The sequence below is a fragment of the Salmo trutta genome, unplaced genomic scaffold (assembly GCF_901001165.1).
Source record: "Salmo trutta unplaced genomic scaffold, fSalTru1.1, whole genome shotgun sequence".
NCBI classification, from domain to species: Eukaryota; Metazoa; Chordata; class Actinopteri; order Salmoniformes; family Salmonidae; genus Salmo; species Salmo trutta.
The window spans coordinates 1,044,856-1,062,626 of NW_021823073.1; the positions used below are offsets into that span (position 1 = coordinate 1,044,856).

Genomic DNA, 17,771 nt, shown 5'->3' on the forward strand with positions numbered 1-17,771 from the left:
CTAGTTCCTTCTGGTCTCCAGGCAGGAAAGATACTGACTCTCTCTGTTTGATAACTGATCTGTGATGGTAGTCAGACTGTCTGTTGTGTTAGTGATCTGTGTTGGTAGTCAGACTGTCTGTTTTGTTAGTGATCTGTGTTGGTAGTCAGACCGTCTGTTGTGTTAGTGATCTGTGTTGGTAGTCAGACTGTCTGTTGTGTTAGTGATCTGTGTTGGTAGTCAGACTGTCTGTTGTGTTAGTGATCTGTGTTGGTAGTCAGACCGTCTGTTGTGTTAGTGATCTGTGTTGGTAGTCAGACTGTCTGTTGTGTTAGTGATCTGTGTTGGTAGTCAGACTGTCTGTTGTGTTAGTGATCTGTGTTGGTAGTCAGACTGTCTGTTGTGTTAGTGATCTGTGTTGGTAGTCAGACTGTCTGTTTTGTTAGTGATCTGTGTTGGTAGTCAGACTGTCTGTTGTGTTAGTGATCTGTGTTGGTAGTCAGACTGTCTGTTGTGTTAGTGTTCTGTGTTGGTAGTCAGACTGTCTGTTGTGTTAGTGATCTGTGTTGGTAGTCAGACTGTCTGTTGTGTTAGTGATCTGTGTTGGTAGTCAGACTGTCTGTTTTGTTAGTGATCTGTGTTGGTAGTCAGACCGTCTGTTGTGTTAGTGATCTGTGTTGGTAGTCAGACTGTCTGTTGTGTTAGTGATCTGTGTTGGTAGTCAGACTGTCTGTTTTGTTAGTGATCTGTGTTGGTAGTCAGACTGTCTGTTGTGTTAGTGATCTGTGTTGGTAGTCAGACTGTCTGTTGTGTTAGTGATCTGTGTTGGTAGTCAGACTGTCTGTTGTGTTAGTGATCTGTGTTGGTAGTCAGTGTACCCCAGCTAGCTACTATGTCATATCATATAGCCTTACATGTAAACACTTACACACACACACACACACACACACACACACACACACACATACACACACTTACCATTATGTTGCACAAGATACATTCTTTCCTCAAGCATGTTTTCTTTGTAATACATGCAGTTATAGACACTCTCTCTCTCTGTCTTTCTCTCTCTCTCTCTCTCTCTCTCTCTCTCTCTCTCTCTCTCTCTCTCTCTCTCTCTCTCTCTCTCTCTCTCTCTGTCTCTCTCCCTCCTCATTGTGTGAAGAACATCAGAGAATCACATGACAGAACCCTCTGTTCCCCTGTCCAACCTATCAGCTACTTACATAAGCAGCACTCTAGTGTACCACCTGCCCTGCTCTCCCTTCAGTCCTGCCTCTCCCGTTCCCTCCAGCTGTATGTGTCTACTCCTGTTTATAGCAGGCCTGTGAAGGCAGACGGGAAGGGAGTGGGCAGAGTGTGGGAGGAGGGGAGGGAAGCAGACGGGAAGGGAATGGGCAGAGTGTGGGAGGAGGGGAGGGAAGCAGACGGGAAGGGAATGGGCAGAGTGTGGGAGGAGGGGAGGGAAGCAGACGGGAAGGGAATGGGCAGAGTGTGGGAGGAGGGGAGGGAAGCAGACGGGAAGGGAATGGGCAGAGTGTGGGAGGGGGGGGAGGGAAGCAGACGGGAAGGGAGTGGGCAGAGTGTGGGAGGAGGGGAGGGAAGCAGACGGGAAGGGAATGGGCAGAGTGTGGGAGGAGGGGAGGGAAGCAGACGGGAAGGGAATGGGCAGAGTGTGGGAGGAGGGGAGGGAAGCAGACGGGAAGGGAATGGGCAGAGTGTGGGAGGAGGGGAGGGAAGCAGACGGGAAGGGAATGGGCAGAGTGTTGGGAGGAGGGGAGGGAAGCAGACGGGAAGGGAATGGGCAGAGTGTGGGAGGAGGGGAGGGAAGCAGACGGGAAGGGAATGGGCAGAGTGTGGGAGGAGGGGAGGGAAGCAGACGGGAAGGGAATGGGCAGAGTGTGGGAGGAGGGGAGGGAAGCAGACGGGAAGGGAATGGGCAGAGTGTGGGAGGAGGGGAGGGAGCGAACGAGAGAGAGGGTGACAGAGAAAGGGATTGATTGGTTGTTGTGTTTTTAGATTGTTGTGTTTCTGCCTGCACTCTTGTTCGTTTTATGACTCTGGGTGTCTGGGTTTGTGTGTGCGTTCATGCGTGCCTATTTGTCTGGTTTGGCGTAATGAGATTTACCATGGCAACAGAAGACCTTGTTTTGGAGAGAGGGAGTGAGAGATGACATTGATGAAAATAGATAGAGAGAGAGACAGAGAGAGAGAGAGAGACAGACATAGAGACAGACAGAGAGAGAGAGACAGACAGAGAGAGAGAGACAGACAGAGAGAGAGTTAGACAGAGAGAGAGAGACAGAGCGAGACAGAGAGAGAGTTAGACAGAGACAGATAGTTAGACAGAGATAGTTAGACAGAGATAGTTAGACAGAGAGAGAGAGTTAGACAGAGAGAGACAGATAGAGCGAGACAGAGATAGTTAGACAAAGAGAGAGTTAGACAGAGAGAGAGTTAGACAGACAGAGAGAGAGTTAGACAGAGACAGAGATAGTTAGACAGAGAGATAGTTAGACAGAGAGAGAGTTACACACACAGAGAGAGAGAGAGAGAGAGAGAGAGCGAGAGATAGTTAGACAGAGAGAGAGAGAGTCAGAGAGAGAGAGAGTCAGAGAGAGAGAGAGATATAGAGAGAGAGAGACAGAGAGAGAGAGGGGAAGTGAGAGGGAGATGGTAAGACTGCTAAGAGAAACCACAGTCTAGACAGGAAGAGAGATCAATATGTTCCTCAGTAGCCTGCTAGTACTAATGTAACCACAGTCTAGACAGGAAGAGAGATCAATATGTTCCTCAGTAGCCTGCTAGTACTAATGTAACCACAGTCTAGATAGGAAGAGAGATCAATATGTTCCTCAGTAGCCTGCTAGTGCTAATGTAACCACAGTCTAGACAGGAAGAGAGATCAATATGTTCCTCAGTAGCCTGCTAGAACTAATGTAACCACAGTCTAGAGGAAGAGAGATCAATATGTTCCTCAGTAGCCTGCTAGTACTAATGTAACCACAGTCTAGACAGGAAGAGAGATCAATATGTTCCTCAGTAGCCTGCTAGTGCTAATGTAACCACAGTCTAGAGGAAGAGAGATCAATATGTTCCTCAGTAGCCTGCTAGTACTAATGTAACCACAGTCTAGAGGAAGAGAGATCAATATGTTCCTCAGTAGCCTGCTAGTACTAATGTAACCACAGTCCAGAGGAAGAGAGATCAATATGTTCCTCAGTAGCCTGCTAGTACTAATGTAACCACAGTCTAGAGGAAGAGAGATCAATATGTTCCTCAGTAGCCTGCTAGTACTAATGTAACCACAGTCTAGACAGGAAGAGAGATCAATATGTTCCTCAGTAGCCTGCTAGTACTAATGTAACCACAGTCTAGACAGGAAGAGAGATCAATATGTTCCTCAGTAGCCTGCTAGTGCTAATGTAACCACAGTCTAGACAGGAAGAGAGATCAATATGTTCCTCAGTAGCCTGCTAGTACTAATGTAACCACAGTCTAGACAGGAAGAGAGATCAATATGTTCCTCAGTAGCCTGCTAGTACTAATGTAACCACAGTCTAGACAGGAAGAGAGATCAATATGTTCCTCAGTAGCCTGCTAGTACTAATGTAACCACAGTCTAGACAGGAAGAGAGATCAATATGTTCCTCAGTAGCCTGCTAGTACTAATGTAACCACAGTCTAGACAGGAAGAGAGATCAATATGTTCCTCAGTAGCCTGCTAGTACTAATGTAACCACAGTCTAGACAGGAAGAGAGATCAATATGTTCCTCAGTAGCCTGCTAGTACTAATGTAACCACAGTCTAGACAGGAAGAGAGATCAATATGTTCCTCAGTAGCCTGCTAGTACTAATGTAACCACAGTCTAGACAGGAAGAGAGATCAATATGTTCCTCAGTAGCCTGCTAGTACTAACGTAACCACAGTCTAGACAGGAAGAGAGATCAATATGTTCCTCAGTAGCCTGCTAGTACTAATGTAACCACAGTCTAGACAGGAAGAGAGATCAATATGTTCCTCAGTAGCCTGCTAGTACTAATGTAACCACAGTCTAGAGGAAGAGAGAAACACTGTGTTAACAGAGAGGGAGGTTGATCTAAAACACTGTGTTAACAGAGAGGGAGGTTGATCTAAAGCACTGTGTTAACAGGGAGGGAGGTTGATCTAAAACACTGTGTTAACAGGGAGGGAGGTTGATCTAAAGCACTGTGTTAACAGGGAGGGAGGTTGATCTAAAACACTGTGTTAACAGGGAGGGAGGTTGATCTAAAGCACTGTGTTAACAGGGAGGGAGGTTGATCTAAAACACTGTGTTAACAGAGAGGGAGGTTGATCTAAAACACTGTGTTAACAGAGAGGGAGGTTGATCTGAAACACTGTGTTAACAGAGAGGGAGGTTGATCTAAAACACTGTGTTAACAGGGAGGGAGGTTGATCTAAAACACTGTATTAACAGGGAGGGAGGTTGATCTAAAACACTGTGTTAACAGAGAGGGAGGTTGATCTGAAACACTGTGTTAACAGAGAAGGAGGTTGATCTGAAACACTGTGTTAACAGAGGAGTGATACAAGGTGGGTTTTCTCCAGTGGGTCTCTCCCTCCCTCATCACCCAGTGGCTGCCTGTTACAGTGAAGAAACAATCTGTGGTTTGTCTGCTGTTGCTATTGGGGGAACTGGAACAACAGCCCTCAACCTAGTAAATACATGTCCAATATTTATTAGAGTGGTAGATCAGTTCTGTATACGCCGTTGGTCACTGTAGCTACTGTTTTAGGGTTAAACAGCGGCCGTTGATTAGGAAGCTGGGGTTAGCTTGTTCTGTTCTAAATCAAGTGTTAGGGCTGCCGTTGATTAAGAAGTTGGGGATAGCTTGTTCTGTTCCAAATCACGTGTTAGGGCTGCTGTTGATTAGGAAGCTGGGGGTAGCTTGTTCTGTTCTAAATCAAGTGTTAGGGCTGCCGTTGATTAAGAAGCTGGGGTTAGCTTGTTCTGTTCCAAATCAAGTGTTAGGGCTGCTGTTGATTAAGAAGCTGGGATTAGCTTGTTCTGTTCTAAATCAAGTGTTAGGGCTGCTGTTGATTAAGAAGCTGGGGTTAGCTTGTTCTGTTCTAAATCAAGTGTTAGGGCTGCCGTTGATTAAGAAGCTGGGGAAGCTTGTTCTGTTCTAAATCAAGTGTTAGGGCTGCTGTTGATTAAGAAGCTGGGGTTAGCTTGTTCTGTTCCAAATCAAGTGTTAGGGCTGCTGTTGATTAAGAAGCTGGGTATAGCTTGTTCTGTTCTAAATCAAGTGTTAGGGCTGCTGTTGATTAAGAAGCTGGGGTTAGCTTGTTCTGTTCCAAATCAAGTGTTAGGGCTGCTGTTGATTAAGAAGCTGGGTATAGCTTGTTCTGTTCCAAATCAAGTGTTAGGGCTGCTGTTGATTAGGAAGCTGGGGTTAGCTTGTTCTGTTCTAAATCAAGTGTTAGGGCTGCCGTTGATTAAGAAACTGGGGTTAGCTTGTTCTGGTCTAAATCAAGTGTTAGGGCTGCTGTTGATTAAGAAGCTGGGGTTAGCTTGTTCTGTTCTAAATCAAGTGTTAGGGCTGCCGTTGATTAAGAAGCTGGGGTTAGCTTGTTCTGTTCTAAATCAAGTGTTAGGGCTGCTGTTGATTAAGAAGCTGGGGTTAGCTTGTTCTGTTCTAAATCAAGTGTTAGGGCTGCTGTTGATTAAGAAGCTGGGGTTAGCTTGTTCTGTTCTAAATCAAGTGTTAGGGCTGCCGTTGATTAAGAAGCTGGGGTTAGCTTGTTCTGTTCTAAATCAAGTGTTAGGGCTGCCGTTAATTGGGAAGCTGGGGTTAGCTTGTTCTGTTCTAAATCAAGTGTTAGGGCTGCTGTTGATTAAGAAGCTGGGGTTAGCTTGTTCTGTTCCAAATCAAGTGTTAGGGCTGCCATTGATTAAGAAGCTGGGGTTAGCTTGTTCTCTTCTAAATCAAGTGTTAGGGCTGCTGTTGATTAGGAAGCTGGGGTTAGCTCGTTCTGTTCTAAATCAAGTGTTAGGGCTGCTGTTGATTAGGAAGCTGGGGATAGCTTGTTCTGTTCTAAATCAAGTGTTAGGGCTGCTGTTGATTAGGAAGCTGGGGTTAGCTTGTTCTGTTCTAAATCAAGTGTTAGGGCTGCTGTTGATTAGGAAGCTGGGGTTAGCTTGTTCTGTTCTAAATCAAGTGTTAGGGCTGCTGTTGATTAGGAATCTGGGGTTAGCTTGTTCTGTTCCAAATCAAGTGTTAGGGCTGCTGTTGATTAAGAAGCTGGGGTTAGCTTGTTCTGTTCTAAATCAAGTGTTAGGGCTGCCATTGATTAAGAAGCTGGGGTTAGCTTGTTCTGTTCCAAATCAAGTGTTAGGGCTGCTGTTGATTATGAAGCTGGGGTTAGCTTGTTCTGTTCTAAATCAAGTGTTAGGGCTGCCGTTGATTAAGAAGCTGGGGGTTAGCTTGTTCTGTTCCAAATCAAGTGTTAGGGCTGCTGTTGATTAAGAAGCTGGGTTTAGCTTGTTCTGTTCCAAATCAAGTGTTAGGGCTGCTGTTGATTAAGAAGCTGGGGTTAGCTTGTTCTGTTCTAAATCAAGTGTTAGGGCTGCCGTTGATTAGGAAGCTGGGGTTAGCTTGTTCTGTTCTAAATCAAGTGTTAGGGCTGACGTTGATTAAGAAGCTGGGGTTAGCTTGTTCTGTTCTAAATCAAGTGTTAGGGCTGCTGTTGATTAAGAAGCTGGGTATAGCTTGTTCTGTTCCAAATCAAGTGTTAGGGCTGCTGTTGATTAAGAAGCTGGGGTTAGCTTGTTCTGTTCTAAATCAAGTGTTAGGGCTGCTGTTGATTAAGAAGCTGGGGTTAGCTTGTTCTGTTCTAAATCAAGTGTTAGGGCTGCCGTTGATTAAGAAGCTGGGGAAGCTTGTTCTGTTCTAAATCAAGTGTTAGGGCTGCTGTTGATTAAGAAGCTGGGGTTAGCTTGTTCTGTTCCAAATCAAGTGTTAGGGCTGCTGTTGATTAAGAAGCTGGGTATAGCTTGTTCTGTTCTAAATCAAGTGTTAGGGCTGCTGTTGATTAAGAAGCTGGGGTTAGCTTGTTCTGTTCCAAATCAAGTGTTAGGGCTGCTGTTGATTAAGAAGCTGGGTATAGCTTGTTCTGTTCCAAATCAAGTGTTAGGGCTGCTGTTGATTAGGAAGCTGGGGTTAGCTTGTTCTGTTCTAAATCAAGTGTTAGGGCTGCCGTTGATTAAGAAACTGGGGTTAGCTTGTTCTGGTCTAAATCAAGTGTTAGGGCTGCTGTTGATTAAGAAGCTGGGGTTAGCTTGTTCTGTTCTAAATCAAGTGTTAGGGCTGCCGTTGATTAAGAAGCTGGGGTTAGCTTGTTCTGTTCTAAATCAAGTGTTAGGGCTGCCGTTGATTAAGAAGCTGGGGTTAGCTTGTTCTGTTCTAAATCAAGTGTTAGGGCTGCTGTTGATTAAGAAGCTGGGGTTAGCTTGTTCTGTTCTAAATCAAGTGTTAGGGCTGCCGTTGATTAAGAAGCTGGGGTTAGCTTGTTCTGTTCTAAATCAAGTGTTAGGGCTGCCGTTGATTAAGAAGCTGGGGTTAGCTTGTTCTGTTCTAAATCAAGTGTTAGGGCTGCTGTTAATTGGGAAGCTGGGGTTAGCTTGTTCTGTTCTAAATCAAGTGTTAGGGCTGCTGTTGATTAAGAAGCTGGGGTTAGCTTGTTCTGTTCCAAATCAAGTGTTAGGGCTGCCATTGATTAAGAAGCTGGGGTTAGCTTGTTCTCTTCTAAATCAAGTGTTAGGGCTGCTGTTGATTAGGAAGCTGGGGTTAGCTCGTTCTGTTCTAAATCAAGTGTTAGGGCTGCTGTTGATTAGGAAGCTGGGGATAGCTTGTTCTGTTCTAAATCAAGTGTTAGGGCTGCTGTTGATTAGGAAGCTGGGGTTAGCTTGTTCTGTTCTAAATCAAGTGTTAGGGCTGCTGTTGATTAGGAAGCTGGGGTTAGCTTGTTCTGTTCTAAATCAAGTGTTAGGGCTGCTGTTGATTAGGAATCTGGGGTTAGCTTGTTCTGTTCCAAATCAAGTGTTAGGGCTGCTGTTGATTAAGAAGCTGGGGTTAGCTTGTTCTGTTCTAAATCAAGTGTTAGGGCTGCCGTTGATTAGGAAGCTGGGGTTAGCTTGTTCTGTTCTAAATCAAGTGTTAGGGCTGACGTTGATTAAGAAGCTGGGGTTAGCTTGTTCTGTTCTAAATCAAGTGTTAGGGCTGCTGTTGATTAAGAAGCTGGGTATAGCTTGTTCTGTTCCAAATCAAGTGTTAGGGCTGCTGTTGATTAAGAAGCTGGGGTTAGCTTGTTCTGTTCTAAATCAAGTGTTAGGGCTGCTGTTGATTAAGAAGCTGGGGTTAGCTTGTTCTGTTCTAAATCAAGTGTTAGGGCTGCCGTTGATTAAGAAGCTGGGGAAGCTTGTTCTGTTCTAAATCAAGTGTTAGGGCTGCTGTTGATTAAGAAGCTGGGGTTAGCTTGTTCTGTTCCAAATCAAGTGTTAGGGCTGCTGTTGATTAAGAAGATGGGTATAGCTTGTTCTGTTCTAAATCAAGTGTTAGGGCTGCTGTTGATTAAGAAGCTGGGGTTAGCTTGTTCTGTTCCAAATCAAGTGTTAGGGCTGCTGTTGATTAAGAAGCTGGGTATAGCTTGTTCTGTTCCAAATCAAGTGTTAGGGCTGCCGTTGATTAAGAAGCTGGGTATAGCTTGTTCTGTTCTAAATCAAGTGTTAGGGCTGCTGTTGATTAAGAAGCTGGGGTTAGCTTGTTCTGTTCCAAATCAAGTGTTAGGGCTGCTGTTGATTAAGAAGCTGGGGTTAGCTTGTTCTGTTCTAAATCAAGTGTTAGGGCTGCTGTTGATTAGGAAGCTGGGGGTAGCTTGTTCTGTTCTAAATCAAGTGTTAGGGCTGCCGTTGATTAAGAAGCTGGGATTAGCTTGTTCTGGTCTAAATCAAGTGTTAGGGCTGCCGTTGATTAAGAAGCTGGGGTTAGCTTGTTCTGTTCTAAATCAAGTGTTAGGGCTGCCGTTGATTAAGAAGCTGGGGTTAGCTTGTTCTGTTCTAAATCAAGTGTTAGGGCTGCCATTGATTAAGAAGCTGGGGTTAGCTTGTTCTGTTCTAAATCAAGTGTTAGGGCTGCTGTTGATTAAGAAGCTGGGGTTAGCTTGTTCTGTTCTAAATCAAGTGTTAGGGCTGCCGTTGATTAAGAAGCTGGGGTTAGCTTGTTCTGTTCTAAATCAAGTGTTAGGGCTGCTGTTGATTGGGAAGCTGGGGTTAGCTTGTTCTGTTCTAAATCAAGTGTTAGGGCTGCTGTTGATTAAGAAGCTGGGGTTAGCTTGTTCTGTTCCAAATCAAGTGTTAGGGCTGCCATTGATTTAAGAAGCTGGGGTTAGCTTGTTCTCTTCTAAATCAAGTGTTAGGGCTGCTGTTGATTAGGAAGCTGGGGTTAGCTCGTTCTGTTCTAAATCAAGTGTTAGGGCTGCTGTTGATTAGGAAGCTGGGGATAGCTTGTTCTGTTCTAAATCAAGTGTTAGGGCTGCTGTTGATTAGGAAGCTGGGGTTAGCTTGTTCTGTTCCAAATCAAGTGTTAGGGCTGCTGTTGATTAAGAAGCTGGGGTTAGCTTGTTCTGTTCTAAATCAAGTGTTAGGGCTGCTGTTGATTAGGAAGCTGGGGTAGGCTTGTTCTGTTCTAAATCAAGTGTTAGGGCTGCTGTTGATTAGGAAGCTGGGGTAGCTTGTTCTGTTCTAAATCAAGTGTTAGGGCTGCTGTTGATTAAGAAGCTGGGTATAGCTTGTTCTGTTCCAAATCAAGTGTTAGGGCTGCTGTTGATTAAGAAGCTGGGGTTAGCTTGTTCTGTTCCAAATCAAGTGTTAGGGCTGCCATTGATTAAGAAGCTGGGGTTAGCTTCTGTTAGGGCTGCCGTTCCAATGATGGTGACCAAGTCTGATAAACTATGCTTCTGTTGTTCCTGTCATTCTCCTGTCATTGGTTGATCCTGGGCGTTATGCTATATCTCTGACGTCCCCTCCCTCTTTCTCCCCCTCCCTCTCTCTCTCTCCTCTCACAGGTGTCCAACCTCCCTTCTTCACCTCCACCACCACCTCAGGCCTGCAGTCTCCCTCTCTCCCCCCTCTCACCCCTTTCTGTTCCACCTGGAAGAAGACAAGACATTGGTCTGGAGAGTTGGCCAACCTCTACATCCTACCCCAGACCACCCTAGTTCCAACCAGACTACAATCCAACATCCTTCCTCTCCACCCCTCCCCAAACAGACGAGGGGGAGAGAGGAGCTTCGCCCCCCCTCATCCCCTCCCTCCCTCTCTCTCCCCCCTCCCAACATGCAGCCTCAGGGCCTGTATGTAAGAGCCATGGTACAGCCCATCCCTAGATTGAAATCTTGAACCACTCCAGTTGTACTCCACTGTGTGTTGAAGTGAAGCTAAATGTTCTGATGTGAGTGAAACTGGGCTGGACCAGCGCTGACCAGACAGCGCAACCAATAGGAAGACTGGATCACAGGCCTCAAATTCCACAATCACTCAATCAAACTTTATTCATAAAAGCCTTTTTACAACAACATTTCTCACAAAGTGCTTTACAGTAGTCACCTTAGTAAACCTATTTTTGACTTCCAAAGAGCAGGCAAGGGAATGGCAAGGGAAAACCTCCTTACAAGTGCAGATGTGTTAGCTAACCTCTGACCTGTGTCTGGGCTTGGCTGCTTGTTGGATCCAGACTGTAGTATTGAATCTAGAGGCTTCTACTGACCGTAGCTAGCGCGTCAGCTTCTAGAATGTTCTATTAGGTTCTAGTACGTTCTAATAGGTTCTAATATGTTCTGTTAGGTTCTAGTATGTTCTGTTAGGTTCTAGTACATTCTATTAGGTTCTAGTACATTCTATTAGGTTCTAGTATGTTCTATTAGGTTCTAGTGTGTTCTATTAGGTTCTAGTAGGCTCTACCAGGCTGTCTCTGGCCCTGTGCTGTGGCCACCTGGCCTGTGGCCCTCCTCTCTGGCTCCAGCTTTGGGCGAGGCCCACGGTTCTCCCCCCTCCCCTGCTCAACCTCCACCATTCGCCCCTCCCTCGCCACGGCTGTCCTCCCCCCCCGCCCCCGCCCCCACCCTTCCTCCCCCTCCCATCACCACCACTCCCCCCATCATCACCATCACCCCCACCCCTCTCACCCCCAGTCCCCTCCTCCCTCCTCCCCTGTGGTCACCATGACGACCACTCCCACTGCTCGTGAGCATCTCCTGGTGGTGAGGAGGCGCAACCCCCACATGCGCTACACTCTCAGCCCTGAAAACCTGCGCTCCCTCTCAGCCCAGGGCGGTGATGGCATTGGCCCTAGGGGTCACAGCGGGGAAAGGTCAGCTGGTGAACGGTCAGGGGTCGGAGGTCATGGAGAGGGTCATGGTGGCGGGCTACAAAGGGCCAATAGCGACACGGACCTGGTGACCTCGGAGAGCAGGTCATCGCTGACTGCGTCGACATACGAGTTCACGATGGGGCGGGGCCAAAACCTGATCATCAACTGGGACATCAAGGAGGAAGTGGACGCCACGGACTGGATCGGACTCTACCACATCGGTGAGACACGGGGGGAGGACTAGACCATCTTCAGAGGAAGAAGGTGTAGGGGGGTCCTTTATTGTCCCAGAAAGTTGGACATTCATTTAGCTACCTTCACATTTTAAAAACACACAAATCAATCATAGAACAAGATCCTCAATGGAGACCAAGGACGGGGAAGAGAGGAGGGAGGGAGGATGAGAGGGGGGAGGGAGGTAGGGTGAGAGTGTGAGGATGGGGAGGGAGGTAGGGTGAGGATGGGGGGAGGGAGGGAGGTAGGGTGAGAGGGTGAGGATGGGGGGAGGGAGGGAGGTAGGGTGAGGATGGAGTAGTGAGGTGAAAGCACTACGTCAGCATCACCTGAGATTATAAGAGCATTGGATCATGCTGCCCTCCTCCTCTCCCCTCCCCTCACCTCCTCTCCTCTTCCCCCCCTCCTCTCCCCTCGCCTCACCTCCTCGCCCCCCCTCGCCTCACCTCCTCTCCCCCCGCCTCACCCCCTCGCCTCACCTCCTCTCCCCTCGCCTCACCTCCTCTCCCCTCGCCTCACCCCCTCGCCTCACCTCCTCTCCCCTCTTCCCCCCCTCCTCTCCCCTCGCCTCACCGCCTCGCCGCCTCACCTCCTCTCCCCTCGCCTCACCGCCTCCCCTCGCCTCACCTCCTCTCCCCTCGCCTCACCCCCTCTCCCCTCGCCTCACCCCCTCGCCTCACCTCCTCTCCCCTCGCCTCACCTCCTCTCCCCTCGCCTCACCCCCTCTCCCCTCGCCTCACCCCCTCGCCTCACCTCCTCTCCCCTCGCCTCACCTCCTCTCCTCTTCCCCTCCTCCTCTTCCCTCCTGTCTTCTCGCCTCACCTCCTCCCCTTGCCTCACCTCCTCCTCTCCTCATCCCCTCCTCCCCTCCCCTCGCCTCCTCCCCTTGCCTCTCCTCCTCTCCTCTTCCCCTCCTCTCCCCTCGCCTCCCACCTCCTTCCGTTCCTTCCTCTTCCCCTCCTCCTCTCTTTCTCATATCGCTGTCGCTTTCCTTTTCTCACCCTGACGATCAAGTTTAATTACTTATCCCTGGTGCTGTGTGTGTGTGTGTGTGTGTGTGTGTGTGTGTGTGTGTGTGTGTGTGTTTTGGGGGCACTACGTGATGAGCAGTGAGAAAGTGCATGTGATGAATACACTGGACCTCAGCCAGGCAGGCTGAGATAATCACTGTGTGTGTGTGTGTGTGTGTGTGTATCCTCTCCTGGCAAATGTTGTGTTTGTGTGCATAATGTGTGTGTGTGTATTAGCTACAGTGCTTTCAGAAAGTATTCAGACCCCTTGACTATTTCATATCAAATCAAATTGGATTTGTCACATCTGTCGAATACTTACAGTGAAATGCTTACTTACAAGCCCTTAAACAACAATGCAGTTTTAAGAAATATAAGTGTTAAGTAAATAATATAAAAATATAAAATAAAAGTAACAAATAATTAAATAGCAGCAGTAAAATAACAGTAGCAAGGCTACTGGGGAGGGTAGGGGAAGAGGAGGGAAGGACAGGAGAGGAGAGGAGGACAGGAGAGGAGAGGAGGAGAGGGGAGGACAGGAGAGGAGAGGAGGGGAGGACAGGAGAGGAGAGGAGGAGGAGGGGAAGAGGAGGGAAGGACAGGAGAGGAGGAGAGGGAAGGACAGGAGAGGAGAGGAGGAGGAGGGGAAGAGGAGGGAAGGACAGGAGAGGAGAGGAGGGGAGGGGAAGAGGAGGGAAGGACAGGAGAGGAGAGGAGGGGGAGGACAGGAGAGGAGAGGAAGAGGAGGGAAGGAGAGGAGAGGAGAGGAGGAGGAGAGGAGAAGAGGAGGAGGGGAAGAGGAGGGAAGGACAGGAGAGGAGGGGAGGAGAGGAGAGGAGGAGGAGGGGAAGAGGAGGTAAGGACAGGAGAGGAGAGGAGGGGAGGACAGGAGAGGAGAAGAGGAGGAGGGGAAGAGGAGGGAAGGACAGGAGAGGAGAGGAAGAGGAGGGGAAGAGGGGGGAAGGACAGGAGAGGAGGGGAGGGGAGGGGAAGAGGAGGGGAGGGGAAGAGGAGGGAAGGACAGGAGAGGAGAGGAAGAGGAGGGGAAGAGGAGGGAAGGAGAGGAGAGGAGAGGAGGGGAGGACAGGAGAGGAGAAGAGGAGGAGGGGAAGAGGAGGGAAGGAGAGGAGAGGAGGAAGGGGGGAAGAGGAGGGAAGGACAGGAGAGGAGAGGAGGGGAGGACAGGAGAGGAGAAGAGGAGGAGGGGAAGAGGAGGGAAGGACAGGAGGAGGAGGGGAGGGGAAGAGGAGGGAAGGACAGGAGAGGAGAGGAGGGGAGGAGGAGGGGAAGAGGAGGGGAAGAGGAGGGAAGGACAGGAGAGGAGGAGGGGAGGGGGAGGAGGAGGGGAAGAGGAGGGAAGGACAGGAGAGGAGAGGAGGAGGAGGAGGGAAGGAGAGGAGAGGAGGGGAGGGGAGGGGAAGAGGAGGGAAGGAGAGGAGAGGAGAGGAGAGGAGGGGAGGGGAAGAGGAGGGAAGGACAGGAGAGGAGAGGAGGAGGAGAGGGGAAGAGGAGGGAAGGACAGGAGAGGAGAGGAGGGGAGGGGAAGAGGAGGGAAGGAGAGGAGAGGAGAGGAGAGGAGGGGAGGGGAAGAGGAGGGAAGGACAGGAGAGGAGAGGAGGGGAGGGGAAGAGGAGGGAAGGAGAGGAGAGGAGGGGAGGGGAAGAGGAGGGAAGGAGAGGAGAGGAGAGGAGAGGAGGGAGGGGAAGAGGAGGGAAGGACAGGAGAGGAGAGGAGGGGGAGGGGAAGAGGAGGGAAGGAGAGGAGAGGAGAGGAGAGGAGGGGAGGGGAAGAGGAGGGAAGGACAGGAGAGGAGAGGAGGAGGAGGGGAAGAGGAGGGAAGGAGAGGAGAGGAGAGGAGGGGAAGAGGAGGGAAGGAGAGGAGAGGAGAGGAGGGGAAGAGGAGGGAAGGAGAGGAGAGGACAGGAGAGGAGAGGAGGGGAGAGGAGTGGAGGGAAGGACAGGAGAGGAGAGGAGAGGAGAGGAGGGGAGGGGAGGGGATGCAATTATTGTGGGTAGCCATTTGATTAGCTGTTCTGGAGTCTTATGGCTTGGGGGTAGAAGCTGTTAAGAAGCCTTTTGGACCTAAACTAGGTGCAGAGAGAACAGTCTATGGCTAGGGTGGCTGGAGTCTTTGACAATTTTTAGGGCCTTCCTCTAACACTGCCTGATATAGAGGTCCCTGGGTGGCAGGAAGCTTGGCCCCAGTTTCTGGGCTAATGGTGTTGATGTGAGCCATGACCAGCCTTGTTTTCCACAGTTTGTTACGTTACAGCCTTATTCTAAAATTGATTAAATCGTTTTTTTCCCCTCATCATTCTACACACAATACCCCTTAATGACAAAGCAAAAACAGGTTTTAAGAAATGTTTGCAAATGTATTAAAAATAGAAAACGGATGTCACATTTACATAAGCATTCAGACCCCTTTACCCAGTACTTTGTAGAAACACCTTTGGCAGCGATTACAGCCTCGAGTCTTCTTGGGTATAACTCTACAAGCTTGGCACACCTGTATTTGGTAAGTTTCTCCCATTTTTCTCTGCAGATCCTCTCAAGCTCTGTCAGGTTGGTTGGGGAGCGTTGCTGCACAGCTATTTTCAGGTCTCTCCAGAGATGTTCGCTCGAGTTCAAGTCCAGGCTCTGGCTGGGCCACTCAAGTACATTCAGAGGCTTGTCCTGAAGGCACTACTGCGTTGTCTTGGCTGTGTGCTTAGAGTCGTTGTCCTGTTGGAAGGTGAACCTTCGCCCCAGTCTGAGGTCCTGAGCATTCTGGAGCAGGTTTTCATTAAGGATCTCTCTGTACTTTGCTCCGTTCATCTTTCCCTCGATCCTGACTAGTCTCCCAGTCCCTGCCGCTGAAAAACATCCCCACAGCATGATGCTACCACCACCATGCTTCACTATAGGGATGGTTCCAGGTTTGTTCCAGATGTGACACTTGGCTTTCAGGCCAAAAAGTTCAATCTTGGTTTCATCAGACCAGAGAATCTTGTGTCTCATGGTCTGAGTCCTTTTAGGTGCTTTTTGGCAAACTCCAAGCGGGCTGTCATGTGCCTTTTACTGAGGAGTGGCACCCGTCTGGCCACTCTACCATGAAGGCCTGAATGGTGGAGTGCTGCAGAGATTGTTGTCCTTCTGGAAGGTTCTCCCATCTCCACAGAGGACCTCTGGAGCTCTGTCAGAGTGACCATTGGGTCTTGGTCACCTCCCTGACCAAGGCCCTTCTCCCCAGATGGCTCAGTTTGGCCGGGCAGCAAGCTCTAGGAAGATCTTGGTGGCTCCAAACATCTTCCATTTAAGAAGGATGGAGGCCACTGTGTTCTTGGAGACTTTCAATGCTGCAGAATATTTTGGTACCCTTCCCCAGATCTGTGCCTCTACACAAACCAGTCTCGGAGCTCTACGGACAATTCCTTAGACCTTATGGTTTGATTTTCGGTCTGACATGCACTGTCAACTGTGGGACCTTATATAGACAGTTGTGTGCCTTTCTGCCTGGACTTCTGGACAGTAGTGAGTAGTGGTCTTCTGTACATCCTGGACAGTAGTGAGTAGTGGACTTCTGTACATCCTGGACAGTAGTGAGTAGTGGTCTTCTGTACATCCTGGACAGTAGTGAATAGTGGACTTCTGGACAGTAGTGAATAGTGGTCTTCTGTACATCCTGGACAGTAGTGAGTAGTGGTCTTCTGTACATCCTGGACAGTAGTGAGTAGTGGTCTTCTGTACATCCTGGACAGTAGTGAATAGTGGACTTCTGGACAGTAGTGAATAGTGGACTTCTGTACATCCTGGACAGTAGTGAATAGTGGTCTTCTGTACATCCTGGACAGTAGTGAATAGTGGACTTCTGTACATCCTGGACAGTAGTGAGTAGTGGTCTTCTGTACATCCTGGACAGTAGTGAGTAGTGGACTTCTGTACATCCTGGACAGTAGTGAGTAGTGGTATTCTGGACATCCTGGACAATAGTGAGTAGTGGTTTTCTGTACATCCTGGACAGTAGTGAGTAGTGGACTTCTGTACATCCTGGACAGTAGTGAGTAGTGGTCTTCTGTACATCCTGGACAGTAGTGAGTAGTGGACTTCTGTACATCCTGGACAATAGTGAATAGTGGTATCAGCTTCAGTTCTTTAATTATCTGCTCATTATCATCAGCCTGCAATCAGAGGAAACTTACTGCCACACACACACACACACACACACACACACACACACACACACACACACACACACACACACACACACACACACACACACACACACACTCATACACACACACACACACACACACACTCATACACACTCATACACACATCCTGAACACTATAGTGTCAGCAGCAGTCAGTAGAGAGAGTGATGGCCAGTGAAAGGCGATCCATCCACTCTCTACACCAGGCTCTGTGTGTGGAGGTATTGACCGGGGTAGGGGAAAGACCTGAGATGTGTCCCCCAGAGAGATGCATCATTCTGGCCCTGGGCCATCTATCCCTGCCCTGGAGCCAACACAGCTCCATTACCGGTACCTACAGTCTGCCCTGCCTCCCCTCTCTCTCATCTCCTCCATCACTCCATCCTCCCTCTCCTCCTTCATCACTCCATCCTCCTCTCTCATCTCCTCCATCACTCCATCCTCCTCATCTCCTACATCACTCCATCTCTCTCTCCTTCTCCATCACTCCATCCTCCTCTCTCTCCTTCTCCATCACTCCATCCTCCTCTCTCCTCCATCACTCCATCCTCCCTCATCTCCTCCATCACTCCATCCTCCTCTCTCTCCTTCTCCATCACTCCATCCTCCTCTCTCTCCTTCTCCATCACTCCATCCTCTCATCTCCTCCATCACTCCATCCTCCCTCATCTCCTCCATCACTCCATCCTCCTCTCTCTCCCCCTCCATCACTCCATCCTCCTCTCTCTCCCCCTCCATCACTCCATCCTCCTCTCTCTCCCCCTCCATCACCATCCTCCTCTCTCATCTCCTCCATCACTCCATCCTCCTCTCTCTCCCCCTCCATCACTCCATCCTCCTCTCTCTCCATCACTCCATCCTCCTCTCTCTCCCCCTCCATCACCATCCTCCTCTCTCATCTCCTCCATCACTCCATCCTCCTCTCTCTCCCCCTCCATCACT

The 17,771-nt window shown here is 49.0% G+C and overlaps 1 protein-coding gene and 1 long non-coding RNA gene across 2 annotated transcripts in view; both read left to right on the forward strand.

Annotated features, from left to right (window-relative positions):
* Positions 1 to 10,465, forward strand: part of LOC115188763 (uncharacterized) — a 26,888-nt gene extending 16,423 nt beyond the window's left edge. Inside the window, exon 2 of the long non-coding RNA XR_003876594.1 lies at positions 10,089 to 10,465. This is a non-coding gene — a long non-coding RNA (uncharacterized LOC115188763). The remainder of the gene's footprint in view (positions 1 to 10,088) is intronic.
* Positions 10,466 to 11,181: 716 nt separating this feature from the next.
* Positions 11,182 to 17,771, forward strand: part of LOC115188723 (E3 ubiquitin-protein ligase HECW2) — a 54,332-nt gene continuing 47,742 nt past the window's right edge. The window contains exon 1 of the mRNA XM_029747474.1: positions 11,182 to 11,613. Coding sequence (XP_029603334.1) covers positions 11,244 to 11,613 — 370 coding nt within the window. The 5' untranslated portion in view covers positions 11,182 to 11,243. The remainder of the gene's footprint in view (positions 11,614 to 17,771) is intronic.